At 42.3% G+C, this 26,772-nt stretch overlaps 1 protein-coding gene across 2 annotated transcripts in view; it reads left to right on the top strand.

Annotated features, from left to right (window-relative positions):
• Positions 1-26,772, top strand: part of usp9 (ubiquitin specific peptidase 9) — a 442,510-nt gene that overhangs the window by 350,230 nt on the left and 65,508 nt on the right. For both annotated transcript variants that reach the window (XM_072513863.1, XM_072513864.1), the window contains exons 36-38: positions 2,590-2,713; positions 4,110-4,335; positions 20,740-20,869. In XM_072513863.1, the coding sequence (XP_072369964.1) occupies positions 2,590-2,713; positions 4,110-4,335; positions 20,740-20,869 (480 nt within the window). The remainder of the gene's footprint in view (positions 1-2,589; positions 2,714-4,109; positions 4,336-20,739; positions 20,870-26,772) is intronic.

Genomic DNA, 26,772 nt, shown 5'->3' with positions numbered 1-26,772 from the left:
ATTTAGCCCATCAAGTCCATGCTGGTACTCTATACACCAATCCAATGGACAGAATTTAGTGTAGACGATGGGGATCTTGGTCTGTCGGCCTGAGAGCTGGAGAGTGCTCCATATTGCCTCTTTTCAGGAAAATCAGCTGCATTAAATGCCAATCATACACTTATCTGGACAGTGGCAGGCCTTCTCTGGGCCTAAGGGTGCAAATCCTGCATACCAACAGTTAATCATTGCATGTGACAGTGGCTGGGAAGGAGATGAAATCAATAGCAATGATACCATTAACAATGGTAATGAGGGCAGTAGGCAATGGCGGAAATGAAGACTTAAAAGTTAAATGCTGGGCACGCAATCTGATAACACAAGTGGTAGAGAGCTTGAGAGATGATGGATAGGTCAGGTGTCAACATTCGTGCGCAAACTTCCAGCCACACATTTGGGACTAAGACCATTTATTTCAACCAAGGTACGATCACCTAACTTTGCCCGTCTCAGCTCATGTGTTGCTGAAACACTAATCTATGCCTTCATTACCTCTGGGCTTGCATATTTCCATGCACTCCAGGTTGGTCTCCCACGTATTGCCCTCCATAAATTTGACATCATTCAAAACACTGCTTGTGTCCTTAACTTGCACCAAGCCCCACTCACCTATCGCCCTTGTGCTGGCTGAACTACATTGGTACCCAGTCCAGCAGCACATTGATTTTAAAACTTGCTTTCAAATCCCTCTATGGCCTCACCCTTTCCTATCTCTGTATTCTCTCTCCTCTTTCCGCCCCCCCCCCTCCCCCCTCCCCCCAAGCTGTCTGCGCTCCTAATTCTGGCCTCATGTGCATTCCTGATTTGATTGGAAGATTGAGACCAAAGACTGCAAAGTGCAAAATTGTACAATCCATGAGGCTCCAGATACATATGAGACTGACTACCACAGAATTGTTACAGTGCAGGAGATGATCATTTGGCCTGTTGTGTGTACACAAGCTCTTCAAATGAGTGGTTTCCCTCGTGCCATTCCTCCACCTTCTCCCCATAATTCTCCACATGTTTCAGATAACAGTCTCACTACTGAATGCCTCGATTGAACCGGCCTCCACTACACTCTCAGGCTATGTTCCAGACCCCAATCACTCGCTGTGTGATGAAGTATTTTCTCATCGCATTTGCTTCTTTCACCAAATACTTTGAATCTGTGCCTTATTATTCTTGATCCTTTTGCAAGTGGGAACAATTTCTCCCTATTTGTCCAGACCCCTCATGCTTTTGAATACCCCTAGCAGATCCCATTACTGTCTTCTGCTCTCCAATGAAAACAGTCTCAACTTCTCCATGCTGTCTCCATAACTGAAGTTCCTCATCCTTGGAACCATTCTAGTGAACTTTTTCTGCACTCTCTCCCCTGCCTTCACATCTTTCCTGGAGTACGGTACCTAAAATGGGACGCGATATTACAGCTAATGTCTTGTACAAGTTCAACATAACCTGCTTACCCTTGTACTCTATGACCCTATGAGTAAAGACTGGATAATGTATGCTTTAAGAAGTACTCCTTCAACCTGTTTTGCCACCTCCAAAAACCTGTGCACATGTACTTAGATCCCTCTGCTTCTGCACTTCCTTTAGAATTGTAATCTTTGTATTCTTTCTCCATATTCTTCCTATCAAAATAAATCTCCTCACATTTCTCCACATTGAACTTCATCTGTCACTTGTCTGCCCATTCTATCATCTTGTCTATGTGCTTTTAAAATTCTACACTATCTTCCTCTCAGTTAACAATGCTTCCAAGCTCCATATCATTCACAAATTTTGAAATTATGCATGTTCGTCCATGTGACTCTTAATTGTGTCCCAAATTATTGTTTCTAGAAGTTTCCCAACCACCAAAGTTAAATTGACTGACCTGTAATTGCTAGGCTTATCTTGACACCACTGGTATCCCAGTTTATATTTGGATAATTAAAGTGCCTTGTTATAACTACTTTTGCACCTCTCTAATTTCCTTGCAAATTTATTCCTTGACATCATTTCCACCAGCTGGTAGCAGCATTTTTTATTTCATAGATTTTGCTAAGTAGATTTTGTCCTTGACCCCTCTGGGAGGTGGTCAGACTGCACAGGGGATATGGGTGTCAGGTTGTTGGGGAAGGGGGGGGGCATGCACGCAAGTGCTGTGGCAGTGTAGTGATGGAGTCCTCTTGCAGACCTTTTGTCAAGTGAACTTTATTTTTCAAATGACTCTTTCTTGAAAAAAGTAACAATTGTAACAATTCTGTGGTAGTCAGTCTCGTATGTATCTGGAGCCTCATGGGTTGTACAATTTTCCACTTTGCAGTCTTTGGTCTCAATCTTACCTGTAACTCAGGAAGTCGGATGCTAAATTCTTGTCCTCCAACTAAATAAGTTGTAATTATCAAGATCTGGTCTTGTGGTGTTGCATGTTCAAACTGAACAAAGTCAACCTTGAGAGCTAATTAATGATTGGAATGTCCATTTGAGATCATGTCAGAAAATATCAAGTAAGAAGGCCAGTTAGGATTGTCTTGCTTGGGTAGAATCTTGTTTCTTAATCAATATTTCTGTCTTATGCAGGGCAAGATCATCTGTTACCAGAAGCTGAAGAATTGGCAATGATAAGTATTCAACTTGCTGCTAGATTCCTGTTTAATACTGGGTTTCACACAAAGAAAATAGTCCGTGGTCCAGCAAGTGAATGGTGAGTCTTGTAGAGATAATTTGTGGGGAGGGTTTCCAAGCTGATTATGTATAACTGTGTAACATAAGAACTGAAAATGTAACATAATTGATTATTTTAATATGAAATTTGACTATTAAATATCAAACTGTAGAAAAACACTTGTACGTCAAAAAAAATGCATATTAGCTTTGCATATTTATTTTATGCACGAGGGTAAAATTTAGGTAATAAAATTACAGCATTGCAGGCAGCATTGTTAATTACTCTGCGGGCATTGCGCTCATTGGATGTGATGAGCTTAATTATTTTTAACCAATGTTGGAATGGGTTAATTTTAAAGCACAACTTTTCAAGCACTTGCATCTTGCTTGTGGTGTGAGGTAAATTGTGACAAAACCTGAAAGCAACTGTGTCACATTTAATGGTTGGCGTGGTGAATCCAATTGAAGAGAAAAAAATTATATTTTGGAACGGGTAGAATGGGTGAGGTTGTTACTTTTTAAATTCTTTTTTTTACTTTGGAGTACCCAATTCTTTTTTTTCCAATTAAGGGACAATTTAGCATAGCCAATCCACCTACCCTGCACATCTTTGGGTTGTGGGGTTAGACACAGGGGGAATGTGCAAACTCCACATGGACAGTGACCCGGGGCCAGGATCGAACTGGGTCCTCGGCGCCGTGAGGCAGCAGTGCTAACTACTGAGCCACTGCTGCCCCTGAGGTTGTTACTTTCTATGATGTATTATCAGGAGAGATATTCTACTGCCATCTTCAAAACCACTCCTTCCCCTCCTCCCATTACCTGATGGGTAGTGCCGTGTCAGGATTCTTGCTACTGGCTTTTGCGAGCAAGTGTGTGGATCGAATTGTCAACTTGTGCGTATGGACAATAAAATAAAAATATTTCACTGACTGTTGCCTGTGGTGCCATATTATAGCAATTGTTAGTTCCACAAGTGAGAAAGGAAAGTAAAATTTATTCTGTTCACTTTTAAAAATTAATTTTCTTTTTTCCACTCTCCCGAAAGTACTGAATTGTATTGTTACCTTTCCCTTCTGTTCCGTGATTATTTATGTGTGAACCTACACAGATTGCCTGGCTGTTTTGCTATGGAATGTAATCTTGGCTGATCCCATTCTCAGTTGACATCCACAGAAGTTTTTCCGCAAAGGTTTTCTGGGCAACAATCAAACCAGACCTTTTTTCCTTCCGTACTCCTGCACCTAAACCTGAGCACTTAAGTACCACATAATGCCTCAGCTGAGTTAACAGACTAGGAACTGCATCTGGCACCTGTATGGCTAAACAATCTCGTTACCCCTTGTGAGAACTTTACCATTCTGCTTTTGCATTTTAGGCTATAGTATATATTATATACCGTTCGTGAGAAAAGGCATTTCTTTCCCCAACAGGTATGATGCATTGTGTATCCTGCTCCGTCACAGCAAGAATGTACGCTGTTGGTTTGCACACAATGTTCTTTTTGCCTACCCGAATCGCTTCTCTGAGTACCTTTTGGAATGCCCTAGCACAGAAGTGAGGAGTGCTTTTGCTAAGCTCATTGTATTTATTGCACATTTCTCATTGCAAGATGGACCATGCCCTTCCCCTTTTGCATCCCCAGGACCTTCCACTCAGGTAAGAATGTACATAAAATGAGAAAATGCTAGTTTTTTTTCTTTGCTTTATTATACAGTTATTTTACAGAGAAAGCATTTTAATTGTTTTAATTGTTAGCCTGGAGTCTTTTGAAGGGTTCACAGCTAAAATGGTATAATCTGTCCTTTACCTTTATTAATGCTATATAAGCCAGAATTTTCTGTTTTCATGAGTTCCACCATCAGCAGTCTTTCCTTTTCATTTGCATATTTTAGTATCTTCTGCGATCTGTTAACTAAATGTCCCTATTGTGATTTGAGGCGGAAGTGATATTCAGTGGTCTTTAGCACCAAACAGCTAGTTTTTAAAAATCATAATGATTACTATTGTGCTAATTCATATAATTGGTTGAGCAGCAGGAGACAGAGCATAGGAATCCAAGGGCATGCACTCTCATTGGCAGGATGTGACCATTGTGGATAGCACAAATGCTTCACAGCTCCAGGGTCCCAGGTTCGATTCCGGCTTGGGTCACTGTCTGTGCGGAGTCTGCACATCCTCCCCGTGTGTGCGTGGGTTTCCTCCGGGTGCTCCGGTTTCCTCCCACAGTCCAAAGATGTGCGGGTTAGGTGGATTGGCCATGAGAAATTGCCCATAGTGTCCAAAATTGCCCTTAGTGTAGGGTGGGGTTACTGGGTTATGGGGATAGGGTGGAGGTGTGGACCTTGGGTAGGGTGCTCTTTCCAAGAGCCGGTGCAGACTCGATGGGCCGAATGGCCTCCTTCTGCACTGTAAATTCTATGATAATCTATTGGTGCTGGAGCCTCAACTTATCCATTCTTTATTAATCGACTTAGTTGGTGGATTGCCACATATCCAAGTTTGCCGATCACACAAAAATAGGCAGCAGTGTAGATGGAAGTGTACAATTGCCATGAGATATTGATAAATCAAGTGGACAAAAATTAATTTCTGTGTAGGAAATTGCAAGAAAGCCAGCATTTATTGCTTAGCCCTACTTACTTTTGAGAAGGTGGCAGTGAGCTGCATTCATGAATACCACTGAGTGCCATGCTAGACCATTTCTGAGGGCTGTTAAGATTCGGCCATTGTGCCGTGAGTCGAGTCACAGGCCAGACCAGATAAAAACAGCAAATTTATTTATCTGAAGGCGATGAGGGATCCAAGTGGGTTTTTTCTACCAATGCGGTAGTTTCATGCTTGCAATTGCTCATAAAAGCTTTTTATTCCAGATTTATTTAATTGAATTTAAATTCCCCAAATGTCATGATGAAATTTGATTATTGATATAGGCCTCTGGAGTACAGCCCAGAAACATAAGTACTATGGTACCTTACCCCTGTGGCACACTATCTAACCTTTTCCTGAAATAGTTGTTTCATTTAAAGATGTTTCTTCCAGGACAAAGAAGTTTAGAATTTCTTAACAGTTTAAAAATGACCTGCTGGGTGCATTCTAATGCTAGAACTTGAAGGAAAATTGAATTCCTCTTTCTACTCTCCTTACCATTGCATTTTAAATATCTGTAAACCTGTTTTATAGAACTAAAGTTCTATTCTTCATGATTTTATTAAGCCTGCCTCCTGAAGGGGCTATATGTTCTTAGGATATTTCCTTCATAAAGGGACTTGACATTGGCCAAAATAGTTGGCTACTTTTTTTGTATACTTGAAAGTTTTTATTATGAATCTTGAATTGAGCAAATTGAGAATTTAGTGTTGAAGAGTAATTATCAAAATTTGAATGAAGAGTCTTTGAAAGAAGTAAACTATTCAGTTACGTGGAGGTATTTTTGAGGATGTTAGTTAGGTCCGTTTATGTCTTAGTATTTAGAATTGAGACATTTGATCCATTGTCTTTGAAAGAGCTATCCAACTAATCCTTTTTGACAACTCTTTCCCCATGGCACTGCAGATTTCTCCCCTTCAAGTATTTATCCAGCTCATTTGTAAAGCTTTATTTCAGAAGAGTTAGAATTGAGAAGTAGGCAAGTTGTGCTAAATGCTATCAAACTATGGTTAGTCCACACTTGGAAAAGTGTGTGCAATTCTGGTTGCCACATTATAAAAATGATTTCAAGGCATTGGTGTGCATGCAGAAAAGATTTACAAGGCTGATATCAGCAATGTGTGGGTAGACCTTTCAGGCTAGGATGAACAAATGAGTCTATTTTCTGTTGAAAAAAGCCAACTTCAGTGACTAAATAGAGGTCCTTAAAATTATGAAAGATTTTGGGAGAGTAGCTACAAAGTGAACATTTCCACTTGTGAGGAAGAGGCAACTGAAAGCCACCAATATAACCTCATCACCAAGAAGTCTAATGAGGAAATCAGAAGAAAGTGACACACCGAAAGAACTGTGAGAATGTGGACCTTGCTGCCACCGGAGGTGGCTGAAGCGAATGGTATGGCTGCATATGAAGGAGAAGGGAATAAAGGGTTACAATGATAGATAGGAGGAAAAATATGAGTCAGCTCGAATGGAGCATTTGAGCCAGCATGGACTGGTTAGGCAAAATGACCTGTTTCTGCACTGTATGTTATCATTTGCAATTGACTTGGCGATGAACTTCCTACCACATAACCATACTTTTACTAAGACTATCTATTTCCACCTCTGCAACATCACCCAACTGTGTTCTTGCCTCATCTTATCTGCTGTGGAAACTCTCATACTTTATTACCTCTAACCCTGACTATTGTGGGTCTGGAGTCATTCCTTGGTGGCATCTCACATTCTAACCTCTTTGAACTTGACATTGTCAATGTTCAATTCACTTTTGAGCATTGAGTTGTAGAATGTGGAAAGTGATGATCTAGAAGGATCAGTGCTGGAGCCACTGAAATTCAGAAATCTGCTACGGGTACAGTGCATAAACAAAAGAGAAAAAATTGCATCCACAGCCTAACAACCTATGTCGCTACAGTGCAGCACCAGCATCACAACCAAAATAGAATAAAGAGAGAGAGAAAATAGTGGAAACAGTCTTGGATCTTCATGCTTCATCCAGTGGATGCATCTAAAACTGGCAATCACGTTTGTCCCCCAAACCCTCTCCTGTACCAGGCATTCATGGTGTATTGAAGATGAAGAAAATGCTGAGTTTTGGGAAGCTCTCCCATCCTGAGTTGTCATGATCCGTTGGCAAGCACTCTGCTATCCTTGAAATGCTGCTATTCAGGATACAAGACTTTGCTGCCCATATCCTAACTCATACCAAGTGTCACTTACCTATCAGCTCTGTACTCACTGACCTGCATTGGCTCCTAGTTGAGCAATGCCTTCATTTTTAAAATATCATCCTTAGTTTGAAATCCCTTCATGACCTCATTCCCCCGACACGGTGGCACAGCATTGCTGCCTCACAGTGCCAGGGACCCGGGTTCAATTCTGACCTTGGGTGACTGTTTGTGTGGAGTTTGCACTTTCTCCCCGTGTCTGCGTAGATTTTCTCCAGGTTTGTTGGTTTCCTCCCACAGTCCAAAGATGTGCAGATTAAGTGGATTGGCCATGCTAAGTTACCCCGTGGTCCAAACAGTTAGGTGGAGTTACGGGGAAAGGGTGGAGGCGAAGGCCGAGATCGGGTACTTTCTTTGGAGGGTCAGTGCAGACTTGATGGGCCGAAATGCCTCCTTCTGCACTGTAGTAATTCAACGATCCATTGCTTTCAAATCTCCAGCCCACAACATCCTGAGACCTTTGTGCTCCTCTAATTCTCACTTTTGAGCATCCCTGATTTGATTCATTATTAGCTGTTTTGGCCCTAAACTCTAGAATCCCTTCCCTAAACCTCTCCAGCTGTCTACCTTGCTTTCCTTAAGACGTTCCTTAAAACCTGCTGCTGAGGCCACCCTTTTGGTCACCTGTCTTTAAATCTCCGTGGCTCCGTGTCAGTTTTATTTGATAAGACCTTTGGATGTTCTATTGCATTAAAGGTGCTAAGTAAATGCAAGTTACTATTTTTTTAGTGTTTAGCTTTTTGAGTACTATTGGAACAGCACTAATCAGGCAATCAAAGCTCTTCTGACTTGTGCCTTGGCGATAATGGGTTTAAAAAAAGGTTTTCAGGAGAGTGAGGAGGTGAGACACTCATTGCAGCAAATAAAACCTCTGATTTGCCCTTGTTGCCACAGTGTTTATGTGGCTGATCTGGATATGTTTCTGTCAATGTTGACCCCAAGGATGTTGATAGTGTGGAATTCAACAATGCTGGTGCTGTTAAATGTTGAAGAGAGCTGGTTAGGCTGTCCCTTGTTGAAGATGTTGATTGCCTGGCATTTGTGTTTCTCACCGCCTATCAGCCCAAATTGCAATGTTGTCCACATCTTGCTGCATAAAGTTTCTAACTTAATTATGTGAGGAGTTAACAAAAAGAACTGAACACTGCAATCATCAGCGGACATCCCACTTCTATCTGACCTCATGCATGCATTGTAAACCTAATTTGCGCCTTAATTGCATTCCTTACACTGACCTCACCTAATATCTTACTATTTATTCCTCTAGAGCTATCTGCTTCTCCCAGTCCTTCATGGACCTTGTTTCACTCTCCTACTGCAACTTCTGGTTTCCACCCCCCTGCCAATTTTGTTTAAATCCTTCAAAACGGCACTTCACAAACTAGCCATGAGGACATGACCCCTGCCCTGTTGAGGTGTAACTTGTTCAGCCTATATAGGTCCCACCTCCTCCAGAACCAATTCCATAATATTCCAAGAATTAAACCTCCTGCACCATCTCTCTAGTGATCCATTCATATGTTCTATTCTCCTCTTTCTGTACTTTTAACACTGGGTGTAATCAAATGATTGCTACCTTTGTAGCCCTACTTGCTAGTCTTCCTAACGCCCTAAAATCTACTTGCAGTGCCTCATCCCTCTTTGTATCTATTTCATTGATACTGAAAAAGAACATGACCTGGCTGTTCACTCTTCACCCCCCCCCCCCCTCACCTTGAACCTGTGCCCCCTTATAATTGAGTCTTCCAACCTGGGAAAAAGCTTCTGACTATTCACGCTGTCTATACCTCTCATAATTTTGTAGACCTCAATCAAGTCTTTCCAACGAAAACAATACGAGTTTATTCAACCTTTCCTCATAGTTAACACCCTCCAGACTAGGCAACATCCTGGTAAACCTTCTTTGCACTCCCTTCAAAGCATCCACGACCTTCTGGTAGTGTGGTGACCAGAACTGAATGCATTATTCCAAAATGGCCTAACTAAAGTTTTATACACATGGAACATGACCTGCCAACTCTTGTACTCAATGCCCCGGCTGATGAAGGCAAGCATGCCATATGCCGCCTTGACCACCTTATCCACCTTCATTGCCACTTTCATGGACGTGAACGCCCAGATCCCTCTGTATGTCAATACTCCTAAGGGTTCTGCCATTTACTGTATAATTCACACCTGAATTTGATCTTTCAAAATGCATCACCTCGCATTTGTTGGGATTGAACTCCAGCTGCCATTTCTGTGCCCAATTCAGAATATCTATATTCTGCTGTATTCTCTGACAGTCACCTTCACTGTCTGCAAATCCACTGATCTTAGTGTCATCTGCAAACTTGCTAATCAGACCATCTACATTTTCCTCCAGATCATTGACATATATTACAAACAACAGTGGTCCCAGCACTGATCCTAGAGGAACACCACTGGTTACAGATCTCCATTCTGAAAAACTCCCTTCCACTGTTACTCTCTGTCTCCTGTTGCCAAGCCAGTCCTTTATCCATCTAGCTAACACACCCTGAATCCCATGCAACGTTACCTTTTGTATCTTTTTTGGGTAGTGGCCCAAGCCCAACCATCTTCGGCTGCTTTGCCAATGATCGTCCCTCCATCGTAAGGTCAAAAGTGGGGATGTTGTTGATGATTATTGCATAATATTAAGTACCATTCATGAGTCCTCTGATCCTGAAGCAGTCCCTGTCCAGATGCAGCAAGACCTGGACAACATTTTGACTTGGACTGATGAGTGGTGCGAATGCTACTTGCTCGTTAATGGTTAATGTCAGGCAATGACCATCTCCAACAAGTGAGAATCAATGACATTACGATTGCTGAATCCCCCACTATCGATACCCTGGGGATTGCTATTGACCAGAAACTGAATTGGACCTGCCATATGCCTACTGTGATTGTAACAGCAGGTCAGAGACTGTAAATTCTGAGGCAAATAACTCACCAACTGGCTCAGAGATTGTCCGCCATCTGCAAGGCACAAGTCAGAAGTGTGATGAAATACTCTCCATTTGTCTAGTGGAGCTCCACTAAAATGCAGCTTCCAACAACATCCAAGAAGCTCAACATCATCTGGGGTAAATTAGTCCACTTGAACAGCACTCCAATCACTAACTTAAACATTCACTTGTTCCACCACTGACACACAATGGCAGCAGCATGAATTCTATACAAAGTGCACTGCACAACTCGCCAAGCTCACAACTTCCATCCCCTAGAAGGACAATGCAGCAAATACCTGGGAACACCACCACTTATAATTTCCCTTCCAAGCGACACACCATCCAACTTCGAACTATATCACTGTTCCTTCACTGTTGTTGGATGAAAATTCGAAAACTCCTCAAGCACTGTACCCACACCACATGTGCTGCAGAGGTTGAAAAACGGCCATTGATGCCTGTAAGCCATGAAAAAATAAAACAAATGCTTTCAAAATGTCCCAACTCCTGTAGTGTTTGTGCTGGATAGCACCTCTTGGCAATCTGCACTGACTCTGGATTCTCACAATGCAGACTTTTTTATTCTCGCTGGGCTCCTCCCTCAATGCTCTGCTGGCTGAGGATTCTCTCTCACAGGCCCTCCCTTTTTAAATTAACTGGGCTCCTCAGTGCTCCCACTGACTCTAAATGGACAATGTTAAAAGATTCCAGATGGCTTTGCTTATTAAAGATCAGTTGTTGAGATAGCTGATTGCCAAACCTTTGGAACAGGAAGCAGCGGACATGATATTACAGTTAACTGAATAGTCCAGTCGTAATCTGCGAAAACCTGTGAATTTTCTCCCTGTTCCTCTTCAAATTAGGTCACCATTTGCTGCCCAAAAAAGACGTTCTCATCAAAATTCCAACGGAATTAGCCTTTGGCCTAACATAACATAAATTTCCTATAATTTCTTAGCTGTGTGACTCTTGATATCTGAGAGGGGCTCGGTTCTAATTGTCAATGTTGTTAGCTGCTGGAAACGTTGATACTTTGAAGACTTATGCCAATAGAGACTGATACTGCAAACCATGAAAGCTAATACTTCAGTGAACTTTTTATAAAAAAAACTTAACCTTCTTACACTGGGACTTGGAGTCAGCAAACTGCATATGTACAAGTGAATGTTTAAGTTAGTGATTGGAGTGTTGTTCAAGTGGACTAATTTACCCCAGATGATGTTGAGCTTCTTGGATGTTGTTGGGAGCTGCATTTTAATGAAGCTCCACTAGACAAATGGAGAGTATTTCATCACACTTCTGACTTGTGCCTTGCAGATAGAATTGCTTTTAAGCCACATTTCCTGTTCCTGATTTCTGTTTCCCAGTTTCATGTTTAATTTGCGTCAATTAATCAGTGCTAATGTTTACTCATCACAATAGGTTCCCATTGAAAGGGATATTTCGAGCTGTTATGGCCACATCAGTGCCCATTTGCGGCACAGGAATTTAAAGCTATACCCCTATTTTTACTCAATATTTTCTCGACTGCTTGTCAGCACTTTGGTGCCACAGCACTCCACAATTTTATTATAAGTCCTTAAGAACTTTACTTCCAAGCCTTGCACTAGTGTATTCTTATTTTGTGTCACAATTGAGCAAATCATGGAAGAATGTTAGATTGCCTCTATTTGTGGGGTCTTCTCCACCTTTGATTTTCAAGCTCCCTCATTGAAATCTTAGTTTGTAACTCTCCTTGGAATACATTCCATAGCTTGGACTTTAGGTTCAGCATCCCTTATCCAAAATGCTTGGGGCCAAGTGTGTATCAAATTCGGCTTTCAGAATATCATTTTTGGGGCAGCGCAGTGGTTAGCACAGCTCCAAAGTCCCAGGTTCGATCTTGGCTCTGGGTCATTGTCCGTGTGGCGTTTGCACATTCTCCCCGTGTTTGCGTGTGTTTCGCCCCCACAACCCAAAGATGTGCAGGGTAAGTGGATTGGCCACGCTAAATTGCCCCTTAATTGGAAAAAATGAATTGGGGACTCTAAATTTTTATTTTTTTAAATATCATTTTTGAGGCGGTGAAACGGCCTGTTCCTGGGGCCTGCAATTTGTGGAGCGGTGGGTCCTGCGTATGTGCGGGACCTCCGTATTACCTGGGAACCCTCCCAGAGCCTTGTGGGATTTCCCACTCGTGACATCATGTTGTCGCTCGAAAATATGTGCGGATTTTGGAATTTTCCAGTTTTTGGAATTTTCAATGAGGGATGCTCAACCTGTATTTGCTGTTACGTTTTGTTCAAGGACTCTGTTGTTCCCAGATTTGCAAACTGTTTACTCTGGACAAGAAAATAAGGATGTAGTCTGTAATGGGTCAGTTGTACAGTTTGGTACATGATTTGGCCAAATCAATTGTTTTTTTTCATATAAATTTATATTAAGGGGCAACTTAGCGTGACCAGTCCACCTACCCTGCATATGTTTGGTTTGTGGGGGTGAGACCCACGTAAACAAGGCCAAATCAATTGTGGTAGAATTATAGAATCATAGAACGGTTAGAGCACGCTCTCTGCAAAAGCAATTTAGCTAGTCTCATACCTATAGTTTCTATAGCCCTGAAATTTTTCACTCTTTCAGGTGCTTCTCCAATTTCCTTCTGAAAGCCACAATTGAATCTGCCTCTCCCACACTCTTGGACAGTATACTCCAGATCCAACCCACTCGTTGCTTAAACGTTTTTCCTTCTATCACCGGATAAAAGCAAATTACTGCGGATGCTAAAATCTGAAATCAAAGAGAAAATGCTGGAAAATCTCAGCAGGCCTGGCAGCATCTAGAGGGAGAGAAAAGAGCTAACGTTTCGAGTCCAGATCACCCTTTGTCAAAGACAATGTTTCCTTCTTTGACCTTTGGTTCTTTTGCCCATCACCTTAAATCAGTGTCCTCATGCTCCTCTCAATGAAAATAGTTTGTCTCTCTTAATTCTCTATAGATCCCTCTTAATGTTGAATACCTCTTCCAGATCGCCTCTTGACCTTCTCTTTAGCAGCATTAACTAATATAGTGCCTTTAACAAAATGAAACAACCCAATGTGCCATAAATGCATTACAGTACAAAGTATGACATCAAGCCACATGAGTTATCAGGCCGGATGATCAAAAGCTTGCCCAAAAAGGTTGTTTTAAGAAGTATCTTAAAGGAGAAAAATCAGATAGAGAAATGAGGAGGGAATTCCAGAATCAGAACAAAGGACACTGGAAAAACTCGGGGGGGATCTGTCAGCATCTATCAGGAGACAAACCGAGTAAATGCTTCAAGTCTGTTGACTTCGCCAGAACTGAAAGAAGGGAGAAGAATATAGAAACCGCAACAGAGAGGAACAATTATGACTCAAAATATTAACACACTTTCTCTCCTGATAAAGGTTGGCAAATCTGTTGAGGTTTTCCAACGTCCTCTGTTCTTGTTTCAGATTCCAACACCCATAGTATTTTGCTTATTTGGGGGAATTGTAGGGCTTTGGGACCTAGACAACTGAAGGTGCAGCCTCCAAAGATGGGGCAATTATAATTGGTAATCTAAGAGGCCAAAATTAGAGGTGCTCAGATGAAAGTTGTGGGTTTGAAGGAGATTAATGATAGGGAGGGGCAAGGTCATGGAGGGATTCAAAATCAGGGATGAGATTTCTAAAACCAAGGCAGTGCTTTACAAATAGTGTGGATCAGAAAGCAAAGGGTTAAATAGGAAGTGGGATTGGCTGCGAGTTGAGACATGGGTAGCAAAATTTTGGATGACCTCAAGTTTAAAAGAGAATAGGTTGTGGAGACCAGCCAGGTGTCCAATGGAATAGTCGAGTCTAGAGAAAAAAAAGGCATGGTTGAAGGTTTCTGGGGCAGGTGAACTAAGACTGCTGAAGTCAACCAATGTTACATAGGTGTAAATAGACTATCTTCGTGATGAAGTTGGTATGAATGTTCTCTAAGAAGGACAACCCAGCTTCTCCAATAACTGCATAACCACATAACTGCAGTTCCTCATCCTCGTAACCACACTTGTGGTTTCTGCATTCTTCCTGAAATGCAGTGTCCAGTAAACTAGCAAGAAACATAAAACTGGACTAAAAGCTTCTAAAGGTATGTGAAAAGGAAAAGACTAGCAAAGACAAATGTGGGCGTGCAGGCAAAGACATGAGAATTTATAATGGAATGGCAATTGGCTGAGAAGCTAAATAATTTATTTGTGTCTGTCTTCACTGAGGAAGAGACCAGATATCTCCCAGAAATAATTGCCATGTCCAGGTCACTGTCTGTGTGGAGTTTGCACATTGTCTTCGTGGGTCTCACCTCCAAAACCCAAAGATGTAGAGTATGTGGATTGGCCATGCTAAATTGCCCTTTAATTGGAAGGACAAAAATTAAGAAATAATTGCGATGCACGGAACTAATGAGAATGAGGAACTGAAATAAATTAGTACTGGTAAAAAAGTAGTGTTGGAGAAATTAATGGAGGCATTGGTGGTCATCTTTTAAAATTCTAAATATGCTAGAACAATACTTGCAAATTGGAAAATTACGAATGTAACCCCGCTGTTTTTAAAAAAAAAAAAAGGGAGAGAAAAAAGTGAACTACAGACCTGTTGGTGTGACATCAGCAGTTGGAAAATATTGGAATTAATTATAAAGGATGTGATAGCTGGACATTTAGATAATAATGAACTGATTGGCAGAGTCAACATGGATTTATAAAAGAGAAAGTGTATGACCTTTTGAGTTTTTCGAGGCTGTTGTGAGCAGAATATATAATATGGAACTGGTGGATGTGGTGTGTTTGGATTTTCAGAAGGCTTTCAATAAGGTCACACAGGAGGTTAGTAAATTAAGTTATAACACATGGGATTTGGGGATATTATATTGACAAAGATTGGTTAATGGACAGACAACTGTGTGTGAATATACAGGTCATCCTCAGGTTGGCAGGCTGTGACTAATGAGGTATCACAAGGATCAGTACTTGGGGCCCCAGGCATTTACAATTTGTATCAATAATTTTCATGTTGGGACCAAATAATAGTTCCAAGTTTGCAGATGACAAACTTAGCAAGAATATGTGTTGTGAGGATGATGCAGAGAAACTTCAAGGGGATTTGGACAGTCTTAGTGAGTGGACAAGAGCATATCAGATGGAATATCATGCAGATAAATGTGAGGTTATCCACTTTGTTGAGATGAACAGAGGTGCAGAGTATTTCTTAAATGGTGGGAGATTGGTACGTGTTGATGTCCAAATGAATCTGGATGTGATTTGGATTTTGTTTATTGTCACGTGTACCAAGGTACAGTGAAAAATATATTTCTGCGAGCAGCTCAACAGATCATTAAGTACATGAAAAGAAAAGGAAATAAAAGAAAATACATAATAGGGCAACACAAGGTATACAATGTAACTACATAACACCGGCATCAGGTGAAGCATACAGGGTGTAGTGTTTATGAGGTCAGTCCATAGAGGGTCGTTTAGGAGTCTGGTAACAGCGGGGAAGAAGCTGTATGAGTCTGTTCTTGCATGTTCTCAGACTTCTGTATCTCCTGCCCGATGGAAGACATTGGAAGAGTGAGTCAGCCGGGTGGGAGGGGTCTTTGATTATGCTGCCCGCTTTCCCCAGGCAGAGGGAAGTGTAGATGGAGTCAATGGATGGGAGGCAGGTTTGTGTGATGGATAGTTTCCTGAGGAAGTATAAGCGCTGTTGTGCTTCCTTGGTGGTAGCTTCGACGTGGGTGGACCAGGACAGAGTTTTGGAAATGTGTACCCTGAGGAATTTGAAACTGCTAACCGTCTCCACCTCGGCCCCGTTGATGTTGACAGGGGTGTGTGTACAGTACTTTGCTTTCTGAAGTCAATGACCAGCTCTTTAGTTTTGCTGGCATTGAGGAATAGGTTGTTGCTGCACCACTCGACTAGGTTCTCAATCTCCCTCCTGTATTCTGACTCATCGTTATTCGAGATCCGGCCCACTATAGTCGTATCGTCAGTAAACCTGTAGATGGAGTTGGAACCAAATTTTGCCACGCAGTCGTGTGTATACAGGGAGTACAGTAGGGGGCTAAGTACGCAGCCTTGCGGGGCCCCGGTATTGAGGACTATTGTGGAGGAGGTGGTGTTGTTTATTATTACTGATTGTGGTCTGTGGGTTAGAAAGTCAAGGATCCAGTTGCAGAGTAAGGAGCCAAGTCCCAGGTTTTGGAGCTTTGATATGAGCTTGGCTGGGATTATGGTGTTGAAGGTGGAGCTCCAGTCAATAAATAGGAGTCTGATGTAGGAGTCCTTGTTGTCGAGAAGCTCGAGGGATAAGTGTAGGGCCAGGGAGATGGCGTCTGCTGTGGACAGGTTGCGGCGGTATGCGAATTGCAGTGGATCAAGGCGTTCTGGGAGTATGGAGGTGATGCGCTTCATGACCAACCTCTCGAAGCACTTCATTACGACTGGAGTCCTTGTTTACAAGTCACTGAAAGCTAACATGCAGGTGCAACAAGCAATTAGGAATGCAAATGGTATTTGGCCTTTATCTAAGAGGATTTGATTGCAGGAGCAAAATATGTCGTGCTTCAATTGTACAGAAACTTAGTTAGACTGCATCTGGAGTAGTGTGCGCAGTTCTGGTCCCCTTATCTGAGGAAGTGTATTCTTGCCCAAGAAGGCATGCAGTGAAGATTTGTCAGACCAATTCCTAGGATTTCGGGTCTGTTCTATAAGGAGAGACTGAGGAGACTAGGCCTGTATTCTCTGGAGTTTAGAAGAAGGAGAGGTGATCTCACTGAAACCTCTAAAACACTTGAGGGGGCTAGACAGGGTAAATGCAGAAAGTATGTTTCGTCGGGCTAGAGGGTCTCGACTCAGGATGTAGCCTCAGAATAAGGGGCAAGACATTTAAGGCTGAGCTGAGGAATTTCTCTGCTCAAGCTGGTGAATCTTCGGAATTCTCTACCAAGAGGGCTGTGGAAGTTCAATCATCTGTTTGTTAAGGCGCAGATCAATAGATTTCTAAATACTAATGACATCAAGGAAAATGTTGATGTCGTGCGAAAAATGGCAATACAGTTGATTAGCAGCCATGAGCTAATTGAATGGCAGAGCAGGCTTGAGGGGTTGAATGGCACACCACTACTCCTGTGTTCCTCAGACCAAATATGCTATTAGAACAGGTACCAGCCACTGGCCTGATCTTGAGAAGTGTGTAATGGAATGGATCCACAAAAATTGGCAGAGTGGTTATAGTATCACCAGAAGTGTGTTGCATATATGGGTACTTAATTGGCCAAATCAAACTCTGAGCCTGGCAAAGAAACGGTGCAGCCATGTTATGGAATGAAAATGTCTGGTGTTGTGGCAGAAGAATAAGATCCCTGAGCCAACCAAAAGACCCTGATGCCAGTTTCCAGACAACGGCAAAAACGCGGGTACCCATTATTATCATCTTTTAAATAAATTTTTTTAAAGACGCTTTACAGCAGTTGAAAACCCTGCATCATTTGGAATATCTGCATCAGTTCGACTTTCTATATTTTTTTAAATTTAAAGTGCCCAATTCTTTTTTTCCGATTAAGGGGCAATTTAGCATGGCCAATCCACCTATCCTGCACATCTTTGGGTTGTGGGGGTGAACCCACACAGACCCGGGGAGCATGTGCAAACTCCACACGGACAGTGACCTGGGGCCACGATTGAACCCGGATCCTCGGTGCTGTGAGGCAGTAGTGCTAACCACTTTGCCATAGTGCCGCCCATGGGTACCCATTATGCCACATTGGCAACATAGATAAAACACCCATGAGTTTTGATGAGCCCAGCAGCTTAACTGTGGGATGGAATGGTTCAAAAACACTGCTAACGAAAACCATGGGACATCAGAAGACTAGATTCAAGATGGTATTAGCCTGCATGTCTAACAGAATGAAATTGAAGCCTATGGTAACTTGCGAATGTAAAACCATGCTGAAGGCCAGGTTCCCTGCAGTTGCCTTTGTATATGATCCATGTCGCAGGCTGAATGTATGAGGATGGAGGGAAGTTGTGGATTGGTAGCATGAGGAATCAGTGTCCCGGTGACCTTGTGTCAGCTTATTACTTAGGGATGTGTTCAGATCTCATGGGACTGATGAGACCAAGAGGTGCCCAAATTGCTGTTAAAAAGAACACGATTTGGGCAGCACATTGGTGCAGTGGCTAGCACTGCGGCCTCACAGCGCCAAGGTCCCAGGTTCGATCCCAGCTCTGGGTCACTGTCTGTGTGGAGTTTGTACATGCTCCACATGTGGGTTTCGCGCCCACAAGATGTGCAGGGTAGGTGGATTGGCCATGCTAATTTGCTCCTTAATTGGAAAAAATGAATTGGGGACTCTAAATTTTTTTTATTTTTTAAAATATCATTTTTGAGGCGGTGAAACGGCCTGTTCCTGGGGCCTGCAATTTGTGGAGCGGTGGGTCCTGCGTATGTGTGGGACCTCCGTATTACCTGGGAACCCTCCCAGAGCCTTGTGGGATTTCCCACTCGTGACATCATGTTGTCGCTCGAAAATAAGTGCGGATTTTGGAATTTTCCAGTTTTTGGAATTTTCAATGAGGGATGCTCAACCTGTATTCAAAAAAAAAGGGGGGGAGAAAAGAACATGATTCACCTTTCCTGAATGGTCATTATTGGTTTGCGAGCTGGGGGTCGAATGATGGAAAGACATGATTTATTATGGAGAGATTCTGAGACTCCGAGATCGGCTTATACGGCACTTTTTTCTGTACATTTCATCTGCTACATGATTGCCAATTCCTCGGGTGGCGCAGTGGTCAACACTGCTGCCACACGGCGCCGAGGTCCCGGCCCCGGGTCACTGTCAGTGTGGAGTTTGCACATTCTCCCCTTGTTTGCGTGGGTCTCGTCCCCCACAACCCAAAGATGTGCGGGGTAGGTGGAATGGCCATGCTAAATTACCCCTTAATTGGGGGAAAAAATGAATTTATTTATAGAATTGACAGTGCAGAAGGAAGCTATTTGGCCCATCAAGTCTGCACAGGCCCTTGGAAAGAGAACCCCACTTAAGCCCACGCATCTACCCTATCCCTGTAACTCAGTAACCCCACCCAACCTTTTTGGACACCAAGGGCAATTTATCATAGCCAATCCACCTAACCAGCACATCTTTGGACTGTGGGAGGAAACCGGAGCACCCGGGGGAAATCCACGCAGACACGGAGAACCTGCAGACCTCGTCTGGACAGACAGTGGCCGAAGCCGGGAATTGATCCTGGGACCTTGGAGCTGTGAAGCAACTGTGCCAACCACTGTGCTACCGTGCTGCCCGGGTACTCTAAATTTAAAAACAATGATTGCCAATTCCTCCAGTCTGTTTGTGTCCTTTTGGAAGCCTGTCACTATCCTCACAGGGGTTCATAGTTCTTACAAGCAAGGTGCTTTTTAAGGGACAATATAGCAATTAATTTCCCATGTGATGTTAAATAAATGTTGTGCCGATTGAGGTTTCATCAAGCAAGATGTTCATATTGGATATAGGTAACCCAAAATTTTTAGTCCACAAGTATTTTATTTTATTTTTTTCTTCCAATTAATGGGCAATCTGGTGTGGCCAATCCACCTACCCTGCACATCTTTTTGGGTTGTGGGGGTGAGACCCATGCAGTCATGTGGAGAATGTGCAAACTCCACACGGACAGTGACCCGGGGCCGGAATCGAACCCAGGTCCCTGGTGCCGTGAGGCAGCAGTGCTAACCACTGTGCTACCATCCCACCCTTTAGTGCAGGAGTTAGCCAAATAGATTGTTTTTTTTTTAATATAAATTTGGAATACCCAATTCATTTTTTCCAATTAAGGGTCAATTTAGCGTGTTCAATCCACCTAACGTGCACATTTTTGGGTTGTGGGGGCGAAACCCATGCAAACACGGGGAGAATGTGCAAACTCCATACGGACAGTGACCCAGAGCCGGGATTGAACCTGGGACCTCGGCGCCGTGAGACTGCAGTGCTACCACTGCGCCACCGCACTGCCCACGTCAAATAGATTGTTGAAGCACGAATAAATAATGACCATTCTGACAAGGTGAAGCATGTTGCAGCAAAGAGTTGATGCTTTTAAAGAGATGATAAAAATGATGTTTAAGGAAGTGTCTAATTAATCCATATGTGGATATTTTTGTGAATTGAACTAATGGCTGTTTTTTGCTATTTGCGCTTAACAGGCTTTTGATAATTTAAGTCTAAGTGACCACCTTCTCAGAGCTGTTCTGAACCTACTACGACGAGAGGTATCTGAGCACGGGCGGCACTTGACACAGTACTTCAACCTCTTTGTTATGTACGCCAATCTGGGTAAGGATGTAACTAAAGACTTCACTTTATAATAACTAGTTTTTATTTTTGCAGATAATTCCTCAAGCAGCTTAACTTGCATAATTTTCCATTTTGAATACAGAATATTACATTTTTAATCAGATACACAAAGAAAGCCTCTTTAGAAAGTTTACTGTGAGCAGCTATCATCCTTTGTTACCATAAAATCTACCTGCTCTACTATTCCAAAAGTAACTTTAAAAAGAAAAGATAAAAATATCTGTACAACATTTAACAGCCTCAGTTTTGCATTTTGAGAATCAATGGCTTGAGGGTATCTTGGTTTTGGCTATTGCATTCTCCCATCTATTATTTCACAGTTTATGATTCATAACAGTGCTCTCAAACTTTTGTTATCATGATCTCAGCTTGCTTTCTTGTCTCTTTTTCATCCCCTGTCCTCTACAAGAGCTGACAGTTTGACAATTCTTATAATGTTGAATTTATAAGTGACATGTACTGCTGTCATTGGTACAGTCGTCGTTTTAAAAATTACAAAGTTGACTAAATTGTTTTTTATCAACTGATCTAATCCAGTAGTTTTAAAGAGTTGCACCAAGAAGATGAACATCTTGGATGACCAGTAAGGAGCATGGGTCCTCCAGGAAAGGGTTCAAATTTGTCAAGTTGAACAGGGTCTTTTTTAGATTTAATTTTTTACGGAGCGAGGACAAGGTAAAACACAGGTCATCTCTGTTCTTCCAGTTGATGAGATGGCTCTTGAAATGTACACTACCCTACAATACTTGAGTTACTTACGTTGGTTGTAGATATTTTATTACATTAATTTCAAAAATGTGTAGTGCAATGTGGGAATAATAGGGTACTGGAAAGTAGATGCAGTCAACGTATTGTGCTGACTTGCCTATTCTGAAGTAATTACAGTCATTTCTGGCTTTGGCCCTTTGCCCAGTTCATTAAAAGCTCATTTCAGCTTGTTATCCTCCGCAAATTAATCTGAACCCTTGACCTACACTGATGTGAAGGTATCTTAGACGAGGCATTCTTATTATTCCACCCATCTTAATGTTGTAGAACATTCTGACGATGTCTAATGCTAGTATATATGGGAGTTTGTCTTTCTCCCTCTTCCTTTTTTTTCTCCATCCATATTCCATATATATGCAATTGAGGTATTTACTTTTATACAACACTCATTTGACATAGTTAAAAGCAGACAGAAAAACTGAGGATCCTGGCACAAAAGTAATGATGCCAAGAAAAAAAGCTCTGCTGGGAATGAAATACGTTCATTCGAGGATGCGAGGGTTGAATTGAGTTGCCAATTAAAGTACTTTAAAGATAGTGGCGCAATGGTTGGCACTGCTGCGTCATGGCGCTGAGGGCCTGGGTTCAATCCCGACCCCGAGTCACTGTCCGTGTGGAGTTTGCACATTCTTCCCATGTCTGCGTCGGTCTCGCCCCACAACGAAAGATGTGCAGGGTAGGTGGATTGACTATGCTATTTTGCCCCTTAATTGGGGAAAAAAACATTTTAAAAAGTTTAAAGATGTTTTGTTGAAAAAATATATTTTGTCTAACTTTTCATCTTGGACTTATCAGGACAATTGCAAAAATACGAATGCCAGGGGAAATAATTTTATCCTGTGTGAGAAGTGGGTGCTGGTTAGTTGGCAAGTGGACTCTGGTTGGTAGAGGTGTTGCCTTGGAGAATGCACCCGTTGATGGTGACTGGTAGTTAACTGCCAGGCATTGTTTGAAATTCAAACCAGGCAGCTTGACTTTGATCAAGGTATTGTCCTGTAGAATGAACCAGCGAATAGCTATCATTTACTTTGTTTAGCTTGAACAGGTGCAATGTATGTACATGTTCTTTCTGACTGCAAAGAACAGGGCCCTATCTCTTCATATATTAGCTTCCAGTACACACAAGTGCGCCATACTGTGGGCCAGATTGATAATCTTCAACTGGTTGTCAGCATAACTTTTAGCACACTGAGGATTACTGTTGTCAAATCGCAGAATTACATCTAACTTTGGACACTGTTTTGCTAGTGTGAGCTGGCTGAGTATGGCCTGCACTTTGCCTGTTGCAAACAGCGGAAGGGACATGTTGTTTGATACGATCTACCAGCCTTTGGCATGTACGGCCTACATACTTAGCATCACACTGGCACTGAAATTCATATACTACATTACTCATTTGTGATGGGCAGATGCCTTTTTAGCTTGTTGACAGCATCCTGTTAGTGGTGAATTCCACTCGGGTTGCTACTGCATACGTTCATATCAAACAGCATGTGCCTTCTGCTTTCTGCAATGGGCAAAGTACGGGCTGTACTTGAAATATAATCTTTATCAGTGTCACAAGTAGGCTTACATTAACACTGCAATGAAGTTACTGTGAAAATCTCCTAATCGCCACACTCTGGCGCCTGTTCGGGAACACTGAGGGAGAATTCAGAATGTCTAATTCACCTAACATGCACATCTTTCAGGACTTGTGGGAGGAAACTGGAGCACCAGGAGGAAACCTAAGTAGACACGGTGAGAACATGCAGACTCCGCACAGACAGTGACCTAAGCAGGAATCGAACCTGCCGCTGTGAAACAATAGTGCTAACCATTGTACTACCATGCTGCTGTATTTCTGGATGCCCCAAGGATCTCCTGTTCCTCATCTACGTGCTGTCCATCTATTATCCAAAAACATACCATGTTCAACATATATTGTAATGGTACCCAGATCCATTTTCCCACGACCTCAACCCTTCCAATGCCTCTGATTTATCACTTGTCTGAATAGAAATTGCTTCCAATTAAATAGTGAGGGGGCAGAATACATTTTTTACAATTCCATCTCCCTGTCTGATCACAATCTAATAATAGAATAATCTTTATTATTGTCGCAAATCTGAGGCTGAACCAGACTGTTCACAAACTTGCCAACTTCGTGACCTTGAGCTGAGCTTATCAGACCTTTAGCCTCGTCTTTACCAAAACTTTCAACTTCATAACGTTGCAAGCTACACTCCTGCCTCACTCAGCTCATCTTTTTTTGTATAAATTTAGAGCACCCAATTATTTTTTTTCCCAATTAAGGGGCAATTTAGTGTGGCCAATCCACCTATCTTGCTTTGGGTTGGAATAATAATAATCGCTTATTGTCACAAGTAGGCTTCAATGAAGTTACTGTGAAAAGCCCCTATTCGCCACATTCCGGTGCCTGGTCAGGTGAAACCTACGCAGACACGGGGAGAATATGCAAACTCCACACAGACAGTGACCCGGGGCCAGAATCAAACCTGGGTCCTCAGCGCCATAGGTAGCAGTGCTAACCACTGCACCACCGTGTTGCCTGTCACTCAGCTCATCTACCAAAACTCTCATCATTGCCTTTGTTGCCTCTAGACTGTTCTAATGCCCTCTTATTTGACTTCCCATTTTGCAACCTTCGTAAACTTGGGATCATGGGCTCATCCAAGATTTTGCCCTTATCCTAACTCTCACCTCGTCTCAATCATCCATCACCCCCGAGTTCACCTGCTTACATTGGCTCTCAGTCAGTGAACACTTCGGTTATTAAATCCTTGTTTTCAAATTCCACCATGGTTTACCCCTTCCTGTCTCTCATCACCTCCAGCCCACAATATTCGTCCAATTCTGGCCTCTTGTGCATCCCTGATTTGGATCACTCCACCATTTCCTTCAAAGCCAAAAGCTCGAAAATTATTTTCTGAAACAACGCTACCTCACTTCCTTTAAGATGTTCCTTAAAACCTACCTGTTTGACCAAACTTTTGATTTCCTGTCAAACTTTGTTCCTGTGGACTACCTTGGGGTGTTTTATTGCATTAAAGGTGCTATGTAAATACAGATTCTATCTTAATGGCATCACAGTCAACTTTCAATCTGTCCAATATTGTCTGCAATGGATTCTGAGCATCCCGATCATCTTTATCCGCCATGACACTCGGGATAGGCAACGGTGCATTGCAAACTGATTAAAACCTAAAAATGTGTCAGAATAATTAAATGGCAGTAATCTCTGCATTCATTTAATTGGTTGGTAGGGCTCCACTGAGTGATTTTAACCAACTCCTCAGTGAAACTATTGTCATTATTCTAAGCTAATGCGTGCTAAAATACTGCTGGAATTTCTTCCGTGGACATCAGTACAAAACAGTTTCTGATTTGCAGTCAAATTTTCTCAGTTTCTGAGAGACTACGCGATAACTAGTCTGAGAAGTGAAAAAGTGCTGACCTGGGAGTGCGTAATGTTGATTTGGCATTTGTAAATCTTTGTGAGTCTTAGCTTAAGTTGTCCTTGGTCAGGATCAATTGAAACTGTTGGAGGCAGGGATATTGGTAAACTTTACTTTTTATTAAACATTCTTCTAACTGTATACAGGATCAGGCCTATACAGGACAAGGTCTCATAGAACCTCATCATGCTCGGTTGTCATGTGATCTTATTACGGATGATGCAGACTGTTCTATTTACATATTTATCATTACCATTTCTTATAGTGTAAAGGGTTAAAATGCTTGATCTCCCAAATGTTTACTTCTCACCGATACACCAGTGTACTGAGACCAATGACCTATGATGGAACATTTTTCAAATTCATGGAATACGTACAAAAATTACACACTTAAAGCTGCAACACGCAATATGTCAAAATAGGACCAGAACTCTTGAGTTCAAGAAGGATTGTAACATTGTGTCTTCCAGGTCATAATTCACTGTCCACATAAAATAAATCTTTTCCTCTTGTTGCCGCTTGTTCTTTCACCAATTACCCTGAAATTCGTCTCCTTTGGTTATTGACCCTTCTGCCACTGGAGACCGTTTCTCATTTGCTTATTCAAAACTTTAAACAAAATGAGGCTGTGTACAGTCTTCTGACCATGAGCAGCAGCAGTGAGCTGGACATGCACCCTGTACATACACTTGGCGTCAAGCGGCTTGTACATAGGTACTTTTGGCACCAAATCACGGATTATTCCATTTTCTAGCTGCTATCCAGCAAGGCAAAAGGACTGTGAAGATGGCTCGTTTTCTTACAAGGAAGAGATGGCCAAAGACAAATGGGCGGTGTACCTACTGGCCAGGATCTCTCATCTGAATCTGCTGGAGAGAGCTGCCTAGGAGAGCCCATGGCAGGGCAGAGCAGGCTAGTGATAATTCTGTACAGAGCTCCAGGGTTTCTGTTAAGCAGCCTGCAAAGAAGAAACTGAACTCTGGAACAAAGCAGTACAAAGATGATTTCTTGGGGTATAGTTTTGTCAGTTGTGTCAATGCAAATAAAGATGCAACACCCATGTGTGTTATATTTAGGGAAGTACTGAAAAACAAGAGGAGAAGTCTCCAATTTTTGAAAGAAGTGGTGGGTGAAAAATGTGTTTTTAAGGTTGAGACCCCAGAGTCAGTTATTAACTTACAGCTGACTCCAGGTGAAAAAGACTATGCTGCTCGACTGGAACTTTGACAGCACATTAAAAACACACCAAAAGCCCATGAGGCTGTCAGCATTCTGGAGTAGCATCTCCCACAAGTATCCAGTGCTGACTGAAACAAGCATTTTGGTGCTATTGCCCTTCACGATGACCTACATGTGCGAGGTTGGATTTTTCGTTCTCACAAAGATGAAGACGACACAAATGAACTGGCTGAACTCTGCACCTGATATGCATGTTGCCCTCTATACCTATGAACCTGATGTGAGTGCGATCGTAAGGACCAAACACGCTCCCCTTTCACATTAAAAGTAAGCAAATGTGGCGTGGGATGTGAAGGTCATCCAGTGGGGGTCCTAAAGGTCGGCCAGTTGGCAAAAGTGGATCCCTGGAAAAAAGTTGAAACAGCATTCTGCGAAGTCCACGTAGGATCTCTTTTCAAATGTGTTGGGGAAGCACGG

Source organism: Scyliorhinus torazame, chromosome 8 (genome assembly GCF_047496885.1).
Source record: "Scyliorhinus torazame isolate Kashiwa2021f chromosome 8, sScyTor2.1, whole genome shotgun sequence".
In the NCBI taxonomy this organism is placed as follows: domain Eukaryota; kingdom Metazoa; phylum Chordata; class Chondrichthyes; order Carcharhiniformes; family Scyliorhinidae; genus Scyliorhinus; species Scyliorhinus torazame.
Note: the sequence above shows the minus strand (reverse complement) of the source record. Positions and strands in the feature narration are given on the sequence as shown.